The sequence below is a fragment of the Papio anubis genome, chromosome 11, assembly GCF_008728515.1.
Source record: "Papio anubis isolate 15944 chromosome 11, Panubis1.0, whole genome shotgun sequence".
Classification (NCBI taxonomy): Eukaryota; Metazoa; Chordata; class Mammalia; order Primates; family Cercopithecidae; genus Papio; species Papio anubis.
Genome location: NC_044986.1, coordinates 28,316,523 through 28,334,291, shown reverse-complemented (window position 1 = coordinate 28,334,291; position 17,769 = coordinate 28,316,523). Strand labels below are relative to the sequence as shown.

The 17,769-nt window shown below is 40.8% G+C and overlaps 1 protein-coding gene across 2 annotated transcripts in view; it reads left to right on the top strand.

Annotated features, from left to right (window-relative positions):
- Positions 1–17,769, top strand: part of SORCS3 (sortilin related VPS10 domain containing receptor 3) — a 611,216-nt gene that overhangs the window by 419,661 nt on the left and 173,786 nt on the right. For both annotated transcript variants that reach the window (XM_017944309.3, XM_031652096.1), the window contains exon 6: positions 15,411–15,475. In XM_017944309.3, coding sequence (XP_017799798.1) covers positions 15,411–15,475 — 65 coding nt within the window. The remainder of the gene's footprint in view (positions 1–15,410; positions 15,476–17,769) is intronic.

Here is a 17,769-nt window from a genome sequence, read left to right as displayed (position 1 = left end):
CCCTTAGCTTATCTGAGTCTCTAGTCTCTCATTGGTAAAATGCAGACAAACATAGTACATTCCTTGTCAGAGTTTTGATCATTTGTTCAACAATATAATTGAATGCCAGTTTCATGCTAGGAGGTGAAGTTACTGTGGTGGACACAGCAGCCAAGATTCCTCCCTTCAAGGAAAGTGTCGTCTAGAGGGGAGGCAGGCACTATTCAAATCGTGAATTCAGTGAGATAACACATACAGAGCAATATGTTATGGTAGGAACACGTCTCATAAGATAGTGCAGAAATCTCTAGCTATCATTACATTGACCTTGGGGCTACTATGGTTATTGTCTTCTTCCTGGGGGTCCCCATATGGTTATAACCTCTTCCCTGTTGTCTTCCAGACCCACTTATACTATGAACTCGTAAAGCAGATGCCCGTTTTCTACCATTTATTACAATCTCAGTCTGGGTCTGGGAGAGCTGTAAGTAAGGCTTTCCCAGGAAGTGGGCTGTCAGTGTAGACTCTGGTCAGGTCTGTCTACTCCGATACCATGTAGCAAAATGCATGCCCCTAGTAGTCCCAAGGCAAAGACTAGGAAATTCTGATTTTATTCTCTTCGGAGCTGAGATACAATTAAAAATGTTACCACAGTAATTGGCAACATCCATTAACTTGATTAAAATTGCCTGAGGCAGCACATTTTCCTCCCTTCTGCACATTATTAGCCTATAAATACACCTGGTTCCTTTTTCTTTCTTCTCTAGAACTTCCACAAAACATCCTCCCATCTTCCCAAACTATCTCCTTAATGCCCTTTGCCTTTTTATAATTAACTCCCTGAATTCCTCCAGCACTTCCAGTCAGTACCACATAATCTTGCATCTAATTACATGTGGCATGGTGGCTCATCTGAGAGGTAGCATGGAAAGCCCGCATTACTGAAAGGAGAGCACTGACTCAGTCAGCAGAGCCCAGGGTGAGTCCCAGCTCTGCCTTCACCTGGCTAAGGATCTTAAGTGACTCAGCTTTCTGAGTGTGCTCATCTATGGATTGGGAGCAATGATGTCTACCTCCTAAGATGAAGGCTATTAACATTAGATAATGTGAACATGCTCTGTGAAATACCAAGTGCTGGGGGCTCCTGTGCATTGATCCCAGTAGCTCCTTCATCTGCCCATGCCCTCCCTGTTCCATTCTCTGGTCCCTGCTTAGGGGCAGGTGCAGGTGGGTTCTGGCAGCACAGGGATGTTCACAGAAGCCCTCTCCTAATGAGTGTGGTCCTTGCTGATGGGGAGTGACACCTTGGGGACCTCACCATCAGGAAGTTCCTTTTCCTTTTAATACGCTCGCTTTATTAGTTTCCCTATAAAGAAGGGGGCGAGAAGGGGCGGAGCAGAACAGGAGGCTTTCTCACAATCAAAAGTGTAACAGCTGTCAGTGCAGAGGGGAAAATCAGAATGCCCCCTTCCTCCTGAGCTGTGGAGTCACTGAACACCAGAGACCACAGAGGGAAGGGGTCCCTAGTCTCCTTAAAGCTCCCAGCCCTGACAGCCTCTTCAGTTTGCAGAGGAAGAGACTGTACCCAAAGAGATCAGTAACTTAGTCAAAACTACACAGCTGGTCAGTGTGACTGTGGTCAGAATCAAGGTCTTTATCCCAGTCCAGTGCTCTTTCTATTCCATTCCAACACAAGTTTTTATTAGTCACTTTCTACATAATCAGGAAGTGTGGAAATCAGTCTGTGTGCACGTGTGCCTGTGTGTCTCTGTATGTTCCATAAAGCGCTTGGAACCTGGTATACATGTTCATTAATATGTGCATGCATCATTTCATTTCATCATTTCCAAGACCAAATCAGGAAGATTTTTGATTGTTATATCAATTTGAAGGTTCAGAGAGGTTAACTATAACTTGCCCAAGGTAGCACAATTAACAAGTGTAGAGTTGAGATGAGAATCTAGGACCTATGGCACCAAAGCTCCTCTCTTAACCACTGGACTATAGAAGAGACAAACGTTTGTCTACAAATGCACGTGAGTTGGAATGATGTGCAGTGTGTAAGTGAAATCTCCACAAGTGCTATGTTATCCTAAGCTTGAGCTTGAGAATTGCAGGGTGGTGAGAGTTTTGTTCGTTCCTAATTGTTTTCCTTTAAGTCGTCTCTATGCCTTTATAAAACTGTTTCTCTCTCAAATTGCATACTCCCCACTTTATCAGCCCCTCCATCCACCCTGGCCTCCTGACCTTCAAATCATCACTGGACTCCATGCTGGGTGCACAGGTAGCCCTCGGGAAGTACTTGCTTTAGGAGACACAGGCCAACTGGTGGGCCAGCAGGACAATTTGTGCCTCATGTAGATGTTCCTCTCTTTTATCCCCACTTTTAAAGCCCCAATCCTTTGTGGAACTGTTCATTGGAGCTATGCTAGCCTGTAACTCACACATATGCTATAAACAAATGGGCCATGTGGTAGGCTGTGTAACAGTTCCTAGAGTGCTTACACACAGTAGGTATTCAGTAAGTATTTGCCAAGGGACTGTTTGTCTTATTCCTAGTAGAGCAGTTGTTCAGCTGTCTTTAGGTAAATTTTCATGGATTTTCACTACTTTAACACAATCATAAAATCCCAGGGACCAAATCTTCGTTTAAAATGACTACTGCCAGCATATGACATGGTGATGGCTACAGTTCACTGGGATTCTTTGGTTGAGTTGAACTTCTCTACCCGTGGGGATTGGCCTCTTGACATGCATATTTTTTGCCCTGAAACTATTTCATGTGGCTGCTAGATTTGGTTCCAGCCATCTAGAATATATAAAGATATCAGATTAAATTAGACCATATAGTCTTCCTCCCTTCCTTCTTTCCTAGTAGGAATTGTGTCATATTTGTGACCCAGTATAAACTTATGTGTTTTTATAACTTAAGCAAAAGTTACATGAAAAGTACTTAGTCTACCACATGAGATGCACTCTAGTATTTTCTATTCCAGTCTCTTCTATTTTATGAAACATTATTTGTGTTGTGATTCACTAAGTGTATTTCATGACCCACTAATAAGTCCCAACCCTGTGGTTTGAAGAACACTAATCTAGTCAGTGAACCTTTTAATTTGCTGGGGAAACCAGAAGGATGAAGGGGCAATAGCTATGCAGGTGTCATTAAGGTCGTGCATATTCTGAGCAACTTCCTAGGGGGTGTATCGTTAATGACTCTCTGGTTGCACGAAACTGACTTAATTAAACACACACACACACACACACACACACACACATACACGGGGGTGGTATTAGGATCCAAGTAAGAAATACATATAGTTAGACTTTAGGAAGAACCCTATGCTAGGACCTCATAGAGTGTTCTCTTTTTGTCTCTTGTCTCTGCTTCTCTCTTCTATCTGGAAGACCAGCTTAAGATATCCAAGACTAATTGCTCCAAGTCTCATGTTATGGTCTCATAAACCAATCCCAAAGTCTGGGAAAATAATTTCTTTGATGCAACTTGGTGTGTGGGTGTAGCCTGATCTACTCAGCTGTTGACAAGAGGCAGGACCTCATAGTACAGACATGGGTGTTGGTGTCTGCACCTAAAAATCTGTGAATCTGGGTCTAGGGAGCAGTTGACAGAGGCAGGGGGAATATTTATAATTTGGGAGGAAAGCTTCCAAAGTGCCCACGAGAGGAAGCCGTGTTCATTTGAGCTGGATGATATCCCTGAGTTCTTGCTGCCCCAGCGTTTTCGCAGGACGATCACATTTGTCAAGCAAATCACAGATGACTGTGTTTGACAGCTCCAATACTGCTTTGAGGATAAATGGTGAAAATAGCAGCATAATAATATAGAATGAAGACTTTATTCACTTAATTGCCTAGAGATTAATTAAATGAATGAAATCTGTTTCACCATATTATGGGACTCTTTTCAACATTTATCCTAAACATATTGCTGGGGTTATTGTTCCTATTCAAGTATTTATTCATCTGCTTAACAGATATTTAAGAAATGCACAGGGAGGCATGGCGCTAGGCACTGGAAGAAAATCCAGTTTAGTCAGATGTAGAGCCTGTCTTTAAGAAGAATGAAATCAAGAAGGAGATAAAAGTCAGGTGTACAAATAACCGAAGGTGGAGTGAGATAGACTATGCTTGAATCCAGGCTCCATCTCTTCCTTGCTCTGTGTCAATAGTTACACAACTGGACATTTTAAAATCTCCATTTCCTCATCTGAAAAAAAGAAAAAAAAGATTATATTACTATCTCAAAGTTTGTTTAAAGATTGAGATAATGTATCTAAATTGATAGTAAAATTCTTGGCACGTTAAAGGTGTTCAATAAATATTAGTTGCACTTAAGATATTTTGAGCACTATTATACTAAGTGTTACATACTGCAAAGTGTTAACATGTGCCTCTCTTTGTTCCAAATGTTTTGCATACATTTAATCAGTTAGCTCTCATAAAAACAATGACAGGGGTGCCATTATTACCTCCCCATTGTGCCAATGGAAACAATTTGAGGCATAGAAAAGTTAAGCAAATTGCCTAGAATCCCCCAGTGAGTGAGTGATGGAGCCAAGACTGTAACCCAGGGTCTGGCTCTGGAATTTGTGCTCTGAGCTGCATCGGTGATCTGTGGAAAGGAGCACCTGTTACAGTCTGAGATTGTATCTTGGGCTCTAATAAATGATTCTCAGCTCTGACTTCACATTCTTATCACCCAAGAGCATCTAAAAGCTATTGATTCCTAGACTTGAGTCCTGGTTAGTGATTCTCAAAGTGTGAGTCCTGACCACCATCATCATGTCATCTATGTATTTCTTAAGAATACAAATTCTTGGGCCCAGACCTCCAGAATCAGAAACTCTGAGGGTGGAGCCCAGCATTGGTGTTCCAAGAAGCCCACCAGAAGATTCTGATGCTAGCTGCTGCAATCAGAATCACAGAGAGGACTATTGCTTCAGACCAATTACTCCAGAATTTCTGGAAGAAGTAGAGCCTATGCATTGGTATTTAATATTTTTGGCAAGTTCCTCAAGTGATTCTAATATTCAGCCAGGGTCAGGAGCTTTCATAGAAGCTAAATATTGAGCTAGGCCATAAGCAGGGAATATGTAGAGTGGACTAGAATGAGTATTTCAGGTGAAATGGCAGCTTGAACAAAGACATAAAGGGAGAGAAAGTTTGTGATGTGAATTGGGGAAGTATCTTGAGATATGGCAGGGTGATGATAGTCAATAGTAATGTATATTTCTTTTTTAGTTGGTCTAAATGTGCCTTTATTTTTTTTTTTAACTTTTATGTTTGGTTCAGGGGTACACGTGCAGGGTTATTTTATAGGTAAACTCATGTCATGGGGGATTTATGTACAGATTATTTCATCACTCAGGTACTAAGCCTAGTACTCTATACTTATTTTTTCTCCTCCTCTCCTTCCTCCCACTGTCTACCCTCTGGTAGGCCCCAGTGTTTGTTGTTCCCCTCTTTGTGTCATTTAGTTCCCACTTATAAGTGACAACATGTGGCATTTGTTTTTCTGTTCGTGCATTAGTTTGCTAAGAAGAATGGCCTCTAGCTCCATCCATATTCTTGCAAAGGACATGATCTTGTTCTTTTTTATGGCAGCATGGTTCACCATGGTGTATATGTACCATATTTTCTTTATCCAGTCTTCCATTGATGGGCATTTAGGTTGATTCCATGTCTTTGCTGTTGTGAATAGTGCTGCAATGAACATTCACGTGCATGTGTCTTTATGATAGAACAATTTATATTCCTCTGGGTATATGCCCCAAAATGAGATTACTGGGTCAAAAGGTAGTTCTGTTTCTAGCTCTTTGAAGAATGACCACACTACTTTCCATAACAGTTGAACTAATTTACACTCATACCAACAGTGTATAGGTATTCCCTTTTCACCTCAACCTCACCAGTATCTGCTATTTTTTGACTTTTTAATAATCATCATTCTGGCTGAGATGGTATCTCATAGTGGTTCTGATTTGCATTGCTCTAATGGTCAATGATGTTTAACTGTTTTTCATATGCTTTTTGGCCACATATATATCTTCTTTTGAAAAGTGTCTGTTCATGTCTTTTGCCCACTTTTTAATGTTTTTTTTTTCTTATAAATTTAAGTTCCTTGTAGATGTTGGACTTTTGTCAGATGCATAGTTTGCAAATATTTTCTCCCATTCTGTAGGTTGTCTGTTTATTCTATTGATAGAATTTTTTGCTGTGCAGAAGCTCTTTAGTTTAATTAGATTCCATTTGTCATTTTTTGCTTTTGTTGCAATTGCTTTTGGCATCTTCATCATGAAATCTTCCAGTTCCTATGTCCAGAATCGTATTTCCTAGGTTGCCTTCCAGGATTTTTTTCTTTTTTTGTAGTTTTGGGTTTTACATTTAAGTCATTGATCCATCTTGAGTTGATTTTTGTATATTGTATATGGAAGGGGTCCAGTTTCAATCTTCTGCATTTGGCTAGCAAGTTATCCCACCACCAAAACAGAATAGTACTCGTACAAAAACAGACATAGACCAATGAAACAGAATAGAGAGCGTGGAAATGAGGCCACACACCTACAACTCTCTGATCTTCAACAAAGCTGACAAAAACAAGCAATGGGAAGAGGACTCCCTATTCAATAAATGGTGTATTGTGTATTTCAAAATTATAAAGTATATTTCACATTTTTTTTTACCACAAAAAATGATAAATAAATGAGGTAATGGGTATGTTAATTAACTTGACTTAATAATTTACATCCTATACATACAGTGTATCAAAACTTCACATTGTACCCCATGAATGTATACAACTATGATCTGTCAGTTAAAATAATATTAATAAAATTATCATTTTTAAATTTAAATGTCTAGCTAATCAGTTTATAAAGCATTGATACTTTGACCTTATGAGTATTTTACCCTCAATATTTCCCTCATGCATACCCCAATATTCAGTGTTTTTAATTCCTGGGGAAGTTTTTGCCTTGGAAATAATACTCACAAAGAGAGAAAAACACACAGGATCTTGGTCCTGCCACTCCCTTCCAAGACCAAGAGCTAAGTGTATTATGAAGAGGCCGGTACTAATGTCCAAACTGGATTCTGTGGCCACTGACACAAACTCTAGCTGTGTCTTTACAAAGGGTTGGTTTCTGGTCTTTGGCATGAATGGGGTTGGACAGGATTGTGATGTTTCTAAGGTTGTAGCATCCACCTCTCTTGAGGACTGTCGTGGCTGGGTGAGCGGTTATGGTTCCCAGGAAGTTCCTGTCTGACCTATTTTTTATGGCAGGATTTGGAGACTGTTTGCACAAAGGGTTAAGTTGCTAAAAATAAGTTTGAAGCCACTTGACCTTTTCTGGCACTTCTATTAGTAACACCTGTGAGTGTGTGGTTCGAGGCGCTGATTCCATTTCTTCCCTGGAATTTTGGCTGTGGCTTCCTACTTCCTTTTGTTCCCTGTGTCCTTTCTTGGTCTTTGGTCAGAATTCAGAAGGATTCCCAAATATGGAAGTTTTCAGATGATTCTTGTGCTGTTATTGAGCTCATTAATTGTTATCCAATTAATGACAATACCCTCAAGAAGGCGAACAATCTAAAGAGAAACATGACCTGGGACACAGGGAGGAAAGTGAGATCTCTTTTGGTCATAAGACAGTCTTTGAGATGCAAACATATGCTTATGAAGTTTTTCTAACAGAATGAAAGTGTTATAACCATTCACTCAACAAGTATTTACTGATGATCTACCATGTGCCAAGTGCTGTGGTAGGATCAATTGATACACTATCCAGTAAAACCCTGTGAGGTCAAGCATTGTGTCTAATAAGGGGGAATAAAGGTACTTGCAACCCAGTACAAAGATTTCTTCACTGGAGAGGAGACCAGATTGTTACAGGAGCCTTGTCAAGAGTTGGTTCCAAGGATTTGTGATGTACGCTTAATCTAGAGAGGGAGAAGGTGCCTAAACTGAACTTCTTAGTAGCAAGGACTTTTTATATCTAGTGCCTTGAGCAACACTACCATCATTAGTTACTCAACAAATGTAGAAGTGTCAGTGGGGGAGTTGGGGGAAGAAGACAGGCAGGAAAGTATATTATTTTATCCTGTCCTTTCAATAGAAAATAATATTGTCATCGCCAAAATGTAAAGACTGCATCCTATGTGTCAGACACTATTCTCAGGGATTACTACTTAGCTCATTTTAATTCTTCTAACTCTATGAAGTAGGTGTTATGAACTTCCATTTTATAGATGTGGAAACCAAAAATCATTATTTGCACATATGTGATGAAGAGTTTACACAGAGGGCTTGATCCTAGTTCCCTTCTTGAAGAAGACTGGAAAAATCTACTGGAAAACATTAGTTTTACCCCAGTCATGAATGTTAGTCTTCAGAAAATCCCTGTGGTAGAATTCATGATTGAGTAATTTTTCTTTTTGAGACAGAGTCTCACTCTGTCACCCAGGCAGGAGTGCAGTGGTGCGATCTTGGCTCACTGCAGCCTCCGCCTCCCGGGTTCAAGTGATTCTCCTGCCTCAGCCTCCCAAGTAGCTGGGATTGCAAGTACACACCACTACACCCAGCTAATTTTTATATTTTTAGTAGAGACGGGGTTTCACCATGTTGGTCAGGCTGGTCTCAAACTCCTGACATTGTGATCTACCCGCCTCAGCCTCCCAAAGTGCTGGGATTACAGGCGTGAGCCACCACGCCCGGCCCATGATTAAGTTCTTTTTGAGTGTTCATAGGGTTTTCATAAATTCATACCTAATCTTTACATCTTTATTTTGTCCTATAAAATTTTGTTTTATAGTCATTTAATTAAAAGTAGGAATACAGCATACTCAAATAAAGGAATTATTGATTACTTGTTTACATTAGCAATAATAATATATACTTATATACTGAAACAGTGTATCTTTACTATCTGATGCTTTCTAGAAACTTTCTAGGAGTCTTTTTCTTTTAGACAGTTTTAATAGGATGCTTGAAAATTCATCTTTACTCTTTTGCAGATATTAAGCACAGGGAGCTTTATGTGTCCTGTGGCTAGTTCTGCACTGAATACTGCTCCTGGCCTTCTGGTCTATCCTGGCCTAAATTTGGTCCTAGAAATGTGAAGGAACTTGGATGCTTGAGAGGGAAGAGGTGCCAGGGGCAATTATTAACCTGCTTGGCATATCTGAGCAGGCATGCCTCTGCTCCCCTCCTTAATACCCGTGGCAATGTCACGGCCCCTGTTACACATGCCTCACCTCATTCTATCATCACAGACCTCAAAAAAGTCAAGCCCAAGCCCTAAGTTTTCTTTTCTTCAACCATGTTTAATCCTTCTTAAGGTTTCTTTGCAAAAATCTTCACTCACTACTCCTCTACCATTGGCCCAACCTCCTTTTTCTATTCTCAACTTTTCCTTCTTACCAATTACCTTCAATATGAGTGACTCCAAATTCATGTAGTCTAGAACCAAAATTTTCTACAATATTGAAAATGCATGCAGAATGCATTTGTATTTCCTAAAATGCTGCTTTAAAGGGACTTACATGTTGGGGAAAGGGAGGCAATGAGGCATGATGTTTATGATCCTTACTCTAGGAGAGATGGATGGGCACAAATCCCATTCTTCTCACCAGCTAGGAGAGGCAACTTACAGGAGAAGTTAAGCTTATGGCTCAAAGCCACCTTCCTGGTTTGAGTCTGAGTTTTGTTGCTTCGTGTCTACATGTCTTTGGGCAAGTTGTTTAAGCTTTTAATGACTAATTGTGCCTTTTTAAGTAGAGAAAAAATCATTCCTAACTCATAGAGTTGATGCGAGGATTAAGTGAAATCAATATTTTAAATATGGCTAACACATAGTGTACTCTTAATATCAATGAATTGTTATTATGTGATATTCTCATTTTACTGAAGAGAAAAATTAGATAAATGATACCTTCCTTAAAAGTTCATTTTGAGAATTAATGAAGATAATGCTTATAAACACCAAACACAGTGCCTGACACAGGAATGGTCTTAATACCCATTAGCATTTATCATCATCATTATATACACTTTCCCAAACTTTTCTACAAGTTTATCCCTTATGACTTCCACTTTTCCCTAAAGAAGAAAACTCTGAATGTTTGCATCATGTATTTCTTTGCTTGGTGTATTTGTGTGTACTTTCCTTGCATTGAGTTTCTAGAAGTGGAGACTTGGGACTTTAAGACGAGGGACCTGATTGCTTACACCCGATGAATGTCAGATAGTTTCCTGGTGAATTGATATGGCTCGAAATAACAATAAGTTCATGGTCTTCTCAGCAGTTTGTGCTAGGTGAGGAAGTGCAGTTCCTGAATGCCTATTTTTGCTGCCTTGTTACCAGGGGAGGCTCAGAGTGCAAGCAACTAAGCGTGTCCAGCTAAGGCAGTGCTTCTTCTTCGTCTTCCTCTTTTTTTTTTTTGAGACGGAGTCTCTCTCTGTCGCCCAGGCTGAAGTGCAGTGGCGCCATCTCGGCTCACTGGAAGCTCCGCCTCCCAGGTTCACGCCATTCTCCTGCCTCAGCCTCCCAAGTAGATGGGACTACAGGCGCCCGCCACCATGCCCGGCTGATTTTTCGTATTTTTTTAGTAGAGACAGGGTTTCACCGTGTTAGCCAGGATGGTCTTGATCCCCTGACCTCATGATCCGCCCGCCTCGGCTTCCCAAAGTGCTGGGATTACAGGCATGAGCCACCGCGCCCAGCCAAGGCAGTGCTTCTTAACTGGGTGTGATTCTGCCAACCATCCCCACCAGGCGATATTTAGCAGTGCCTAGAGACATTTTTGGTTGCCACCACTGCGGGAGGGTTACTGCATCTGGTAGAGGCCAGGGATGCTGCTAAATATTCTGCAATGAGTAGGACATCTTCCACAACAAAGAATTATCCAGCTCAAAATGTCAACAGTGCCAATGTTGAAAAGCCCTAGGCTAACGCCATCGGCATGGCAGAAGGTGGGCAGCGGCTTCCCTCTGTGGGCTGGAGGAGGGCCTCAGGCCACAGCTCAGATTGTGGTGAAGAATGTTCTTCTTACCCTCAGCATCCAAGTTATTTTACTATACCTCTGGCCAGCTGAACAGCTTAATTTCCTCCCCTGTGGACCTAGGGACAGAGCAATTTTGAAGTACAAATCTCTTACCCCTATCATTTCGTCCAAAGGGGAGCCTAATCCTGAGTAGTGCTGGAACTCAGGAGAAATATTGAATAAAGATAATTAGGGTCTTTGGCCTTAGGAAGTTTACTGTCTGGTGAGCTGCATATATTTATAAAAATCATTCTATTTGTAATCGGTAGCTTAAGCAAATAAATACACACACACCTTCACAAACAAAGGCACCATATGGGCTCGTATGTATCAAGAAACTACAAACCTGAGATGGAACTAAGAAATGGATTCAGATTTAAGGACCTTTTGCTGTGTATAGTGGTCTCTCTGTCTCTTAGTGCATTTCCCTGTTTGTGTGAACCTCTGACTCTCTGGATTCTCTAGATGTATGTGTGTGTGTGGGTGGGGGGAGGGTGGTGAATGTATGTGAAGCTGCACACGTGCATGAACTGTCTCTGTCTCTGTTTGTTTCTCTATCTCTGTGTGTTTCTGTTTCTCTTTGTCTTTTGGCTATTGTCTTCATATTACCTCCTCTCTGTCTCTCTGTCATATTGTCATTTTTTTCCTCTCTGTATATGTACATCATTTTTATAGACCTGATATTCCTATCAGGCAAGGAGTATTTCTCCTGGTGACCAGATTTGAGAGACCATTCTTTCCTAACAGCTTCAGTAAGAGAAGTCTTGAGGGTGTCTTGGATCACCTGATCACCATAGCCAAGATGTCTCATGACCCTACTGGATCACGTGACATCCCAGGGCTTCAGAGGGATGGGCTGCTGTGATTGACCAGCCTGGCCAAAAGCACATAGCTGCAGTCAGGTAGACAGCTCCATAAAGGATGACAGGAAAGCATATTGAGCAGACCCAAACCACAGGTGTCCATTCTAGTGAGCCAAGACCAACTCAAGAGAACAGCTTAATAATGCAAGTGCTGGAGGATGTGTGATCCACATTCTGGGTTCCCTAGAATTGTAAAGGAGAGCGATCAGTGTGAGCTAGCATGACCAGGGAAGGTTTCCAGGAGAACTTGATTCTTGCTTTCAACCTTGAAAGATTTTAACTAGATGGAAGGAAGTGAGCCTTCCTGTTGAGTGAAGAGTTTCTTTGCTTGTTTTATTGGTTTGGTTGCCTTGTTTTAAGCTCCCAACAAGCAGACTTTTCTTTCTTTGTTAATAGAACATAGTATTTATTGACCACAATCAGGCTTCGTCAGTATGGTGCCAGTTCTCTGAATGCTACTCTGCCAGTGACCATGGGGAGAGAATGGAAGAATAACAACTGAGAAACTTCTAATCCTGAGAGTACCAGCGTGCTATAAAGAAACAGGGAGTTCCTTGTGGATTCTAGATATTAGACCTTTGTCAGATGGATAGATTGCAGAATTTTTCTCCCGTTTTGTAGGATGCCTGTTCACTCTGATGATAGTTTCTTTTGTTGCATAGAAGCTCTTTAGGTTAATTAGATCCCATTTGTCAATTTGGGCTTTTGTTGCAATTGCTTTTGGTGTTTTAGTCATGAAGTCTTTGTCCATGCCTATGTCCTGAATGGTATTGCCTAGATTTTGTTCTAGGTTTTTTTGTGGTTTTAGGTTTTATGTTGAAGTCTTTAATTCATCTTGGGTTAGTTTTTGTATAAGATGTAAGGAAGGGGTTCAGTTTCTGTTTCCTGTATATGGCTAGCCTGTTTTCGCAGCACCATTTATTAAATAGGGAATCCTTTCCCCATTGCTTGTTTGTGTCAGGTTTGTTGAAGATCAGATGGTTGTAGATGTGTGTTGTTATTTCTGAGGCCTCTCTTCTGTTCCATTGGTCTATATATCTGTTTTGGTACCAGTAGCATGCTGTTTGGTTACTGTAGCCTTGTAGTATAGTTTGATGTCAGGTATACCTATGTAACCAACCTGCACGTTCTGCACATATATCTCAGAACTTAAAGTAAAAATTTTAAAAAAATTACCGTGGTCAAATACATTTGGGATACATTGGGTTAATAAAATGAGACATTTCTCTTCTGAAAAAAAAAAAAGAAAAAAGCAGGGTGGCTTCAGACCAAAGAAAGTATTCATATAGTCCATTGTGGTACCCTCAGTCCTCTGTGTGTCTGGCCTCAACTGTTTTACATTTAAATTTTGGCACTGTCACAGGTAGATCGGTTGTTTATTAGTTCAGTAAACACTTAAGTATCACCTAATATGTACTATACACATAGGTCCCAATGGTTCAAAAATAAATAAGACAGGATCCTACTTTAAAGTTTATAACCAAATAGAGAAGATACAGAAATGAATTAGCAGTTGCATACATGATTTGATTGTGTCATGCAAAGCAGTGGTCCTCAAACATGGCTGCACATGGAAATCACCTGCGACCTTTAAAAATACTGATGCCTTGGTCCCATCTGTAAAAGTTTTTATTTCTTTGGTCTGGTGAAGAGGACCCAGGCATCTGTATATTTCAGAGTTACCCCCAGGGCTGTCATTAGCTGTAAAGTCTGAGAACCACTGGGATAAGGATGCTTTGGGAGCAGGGAAAGGGCTCTGCAGTGATACTAGGGAAGGAAGGACTGCTGGAGGAGCAAGGCCCAGTGAGCTTGGAAAGAGGAATGAGAGTTCGCTAGGGAAGGAGAGGGGCAGGGAGATGAGTGGATAAGGACGTTGGAGCTCTTCCTGCTGGAAGTCAGGAAGTCTCTCTAATTTTGGCCTAGTCCCTGTGTGGCCTTAGGCAGACATCCATTTTTTTCTGTGCCTTAATTTCTCCTTCAGTCAAATATGACTAATGATGCCTGCTTTCCTTACCTTAGGGGTTTGCTGTTAGGATCAAATGAGGTAAAGAAAAAGGAAATGATAGAATGTCAATGATCACTGGGAAAAATAACCCATTAGAGTGAAGCCTCATTCATTCAGCCTCTTTGAGGAAAGAAGTATTTTACATAAATGAACTTTCAGATAACTAAATTTTGACCTTTCAAGAAGTAATAATTTTATTTTAACCAATAAAAATCATTTTAGTTTTTCTAAAACATAACACTTGCAGCTGAACTAATAATTTTATTTTAACCAATACAAATCATTTTAGTTTTTCTAAAACATACCACTTGCAGCCTTAATTTCTTAAACAGGGTACCCTGGATGCCATCAGCCCCTGTTTCTTTTCTTCTGTGCCTTCAGCCCCTCAACATAGATGTCAGCACTGAATTGTGCTGTGTTACAGTAATGCCCCCAGGGCTACTGAGAAGTGTAGGGATTTGTGGCATGGAAGATTGGGTTTTGAGTTCTTAGGTCTGTTTTTCACAAGTTTTCCATTTCTCTTGCTATCGAAGTATCAGTTCTTGGTTCTCACCATTTTCAATTCTACTTTCCATTTCTAACTTGCTGCTGCTTCCCTATCGAAGACTGGAAAACCAGAATACAAATCTTAGAATAGTGTATAAAATTTGAGCCATTAGACTGTAAGTAAGAGCCTGCCAGAGAGAGTGGATTGTGTGATCTTTAGTAAATGAGTTTTTAACATGTGTGTTGGCTCTTTTCAGTGGGCTTTCTGGGCCTTACTCTGGCCTGGGTCTCTAATTTAGGAAACAGCTGACTGGGCTTTATGTGTGAAAGGTCGGAGGTCTATGAGGATTATTTATAGGGATTCTTAGGCCTCCATCTTCTAGGTATTGGCCAGAGACCTTTAAGGTTTTCCACTTTGGTCACCAGGAGAATTTTGTCCTTGTCAGACCAGATTTTGAATGTATATTGCCAAACTTTTGTTATTTTCAAGGAAGGAATAAAGAAGGATACCTAGGATTAAACTCAGGAAGGAAGGAGTATCTTGAAGCAAACAGCCCAAACTGAGGCAATACCGTCTTCCCCATTGGGTAGAACAGGCAGGTAAAGTGGGAGGGCAGAGGAGGAGGAAGTGGTGGAAGGAGTCAAGAAGGTTAAGAGAGAGGAGATAGATGGAAGACACTGGGGAAGAGAGAACTTCTGGGAAGGTGCAACGTGGAGAAGGCCATGAGCAAGGTGTAGGCCAGCATGACTATGCACTCTGTATTCTTCTCTATTTTTTTTGAATCATTGACTCATTGACCATTCAGTACTCATGTCTTGTGACCCTTATAGGTGACAGTTCCTAGGAGCAGCCACACTGTGAGGACTGCCAGTGGCCACATTCTGCTGGTTCCCAGACTGCAGGATGGTCGTCTTTGAGAAAGTGGATTTCTGAGTAGCATTTGACCCTGAGTGCCTCCCACTTCGCTGTCTGGTATCGGTGTTGTCACTGAGCTTCTGTCTCTCTCTTCCTTTCCTAGGTCGGTGGCCGGATTGGATAAGGAGGCGGACCTGGTGCACATGGAGGTGCGGACCACGGACGGATGTAAGTTCTGCTACAGCCAGGCTAGGCCCAGGGAGATCTGCCTGCAGGTCTCTTTCCTCCCCCAATTTGTGTTTTAATGACTTGGAAAGATAAAAAGCCCTGAGCTCCATTACAGCCATATCCATCCTTATTTCCCAGAGTAGGGGTGAGAAGTCCTTTCCTAAGGGAGACTTTTCATTGAAACAAACTCTCGGGAATGAATTTTCTGGGGATATGAGTTAATGTGATGAAATTGAGGCTCCTGTTTGTAATTTCTTTGGCATCTTCAGAGTAATTTGAAGAGGAATGTCCATAACTCATCATGGTATTTTACATTCATAAGGCAAATTGCAGGGACTGCCTGCTTCAGAGTATGAACCCTTTATATAGGCAACCTTACCAAAAAATGTAATGGGGCAATTATTTGCAAAACTGTTTATTCATCCATTCGAGATATTTAGGGATGGCCTGCTATGTGTCAGACATGGTTCTGAGCCCTAGAGAGAGAGAGAGTGATGAGCAAGTTCTATATTGTCCCTGCAAAAAAGGGACTCTTCTAGCAGTGGAATTGCAAGATTTTAAACACATGACCCACTATGTACCTTGTGCAGCTGTGTACTTCTTACACAAAATTGGACTCAGAAAGCATCATTTTGTACCAATTTAAGCATTTTATTCTTTTCAGAGTTGTTTATACTTAAAGGGTTCTTCTCCATCCGGGAAAAATAAAATCAGCTTAAATAAAAATGTATAAAAAATATAATTAGCATATCTTAGATTGAGAACAGAGCCAAATAATCTAATAGTGGTGATGCAGAAATGCAGCAGAACAAGCACCTGCCTGTGAGTTGGGGTCCAGGGCTCTGTTACCCTCTAGCCTTGAGACCAGGAAAAACTCCTTAACCTCTCTGGGCTGTAACTTCCTCTATGACCCGAGAATACTCATCCTTGCCTGGAGCACCTCCCAGGATTATAGGTTAATCAAATAGAAGGTGAATATTAGAGAAACTCAAAAATGTTGTATAAATGGAAGGCGATTCTGTTTTGACCTGAGTCTGTTAAGTAAAACTGCATGTGCTTTCTGCAGGAGAAATCTACTGTTGGAGGCCAACCATAGATGCATGCCCTAAACATGCATTTGGGGGAATATGTTTTATTTGATTTAGTTTTGTTTTTAAAAGAGTTAGAAGGTAATCAGAATTTGTTACTATATTTCTGCCACTCTGTACCACTCCCTCCCTCCTGCCTTCCCTCCCTCTTTCCCTCCCTCCTGCCTTCCCTCCTTCCTTTCCCTCCCTCCCTGCCTTCCCTCCTTCCTTTCCCTCCCTCCTGCCTTCCCTTCCTGCTTCCTTCCTTTTCATCTCATTTGATCCTTGAATAGATGTAAATCTGTGAGACATCCAGGGATGACCTACACTCTTTTAAATATATTTTTTAACTGAATAGCTATTGGGAATTTAAGGAGATACTGTCACACACTTAAATTACTGATCATAAGGGTGGTAGAGTCTGGATTCAAAATTATATTATTCAATTCTTATGGCTGAGAAAGAAACTGGGAGAAGAATGAAATGTAGGGGTTTCAGGGAGCATAGAAGGACAGGAGGAGGACAGCAAATATCCAGTCCCAGAAAATGACCCACAGGCCAGTTTTCAGGACAACTCTCGCATGGGCTTTGCCTCCTAAGTCAACCTGTTTAGGCCCATATTTGTGATCTATCATGGTCATCGTATTTCAGAGTTGGAGGATGGTCTGAGTTCTGACATGGTGTAGGAATCCCTTCTCCCAAACCTCTAACAGTACATTCTCAGGCTCCGTGAGCTCAGGCTTAAGACACATTATTTTAGACACATTATTTTCTGATGCTGGACAGCTCCTTTAAAAAAATGTAGTTTCTTACATTAAGCTAAAATTTATTTTCTGAAAGTTCAAGAATTCTGGTCCAAATTGGGATGAGGCCTATGGTGCAGGACTTCTGTGAAATTTTATGAGATTACAAATGCAGAACACATAGAACAGTTTCTGGCCTATTGCCAGAATTCAATAATTGAATAAAGGCAGGCAGAAATATAACAGGGATAAATGTCATGTGCTGTACTTAGGGTAAAGTATAGAATATATTAGTTCTGTTCCATCTTCTAGGTTTTTAATTTTATTTTATTTTTTCATTATAAATCCTCCCCTGGAATTCTAGGGTTTTTAAAATCAATTTTTAATAGTTAAAAGAATGCTTTTTCAATCTAGTAAATTGCCCCTAACTCAACTTTATTTAGAAAGTGCACATAGCAAAACTGCCTTGATTTGGGCATGTTTT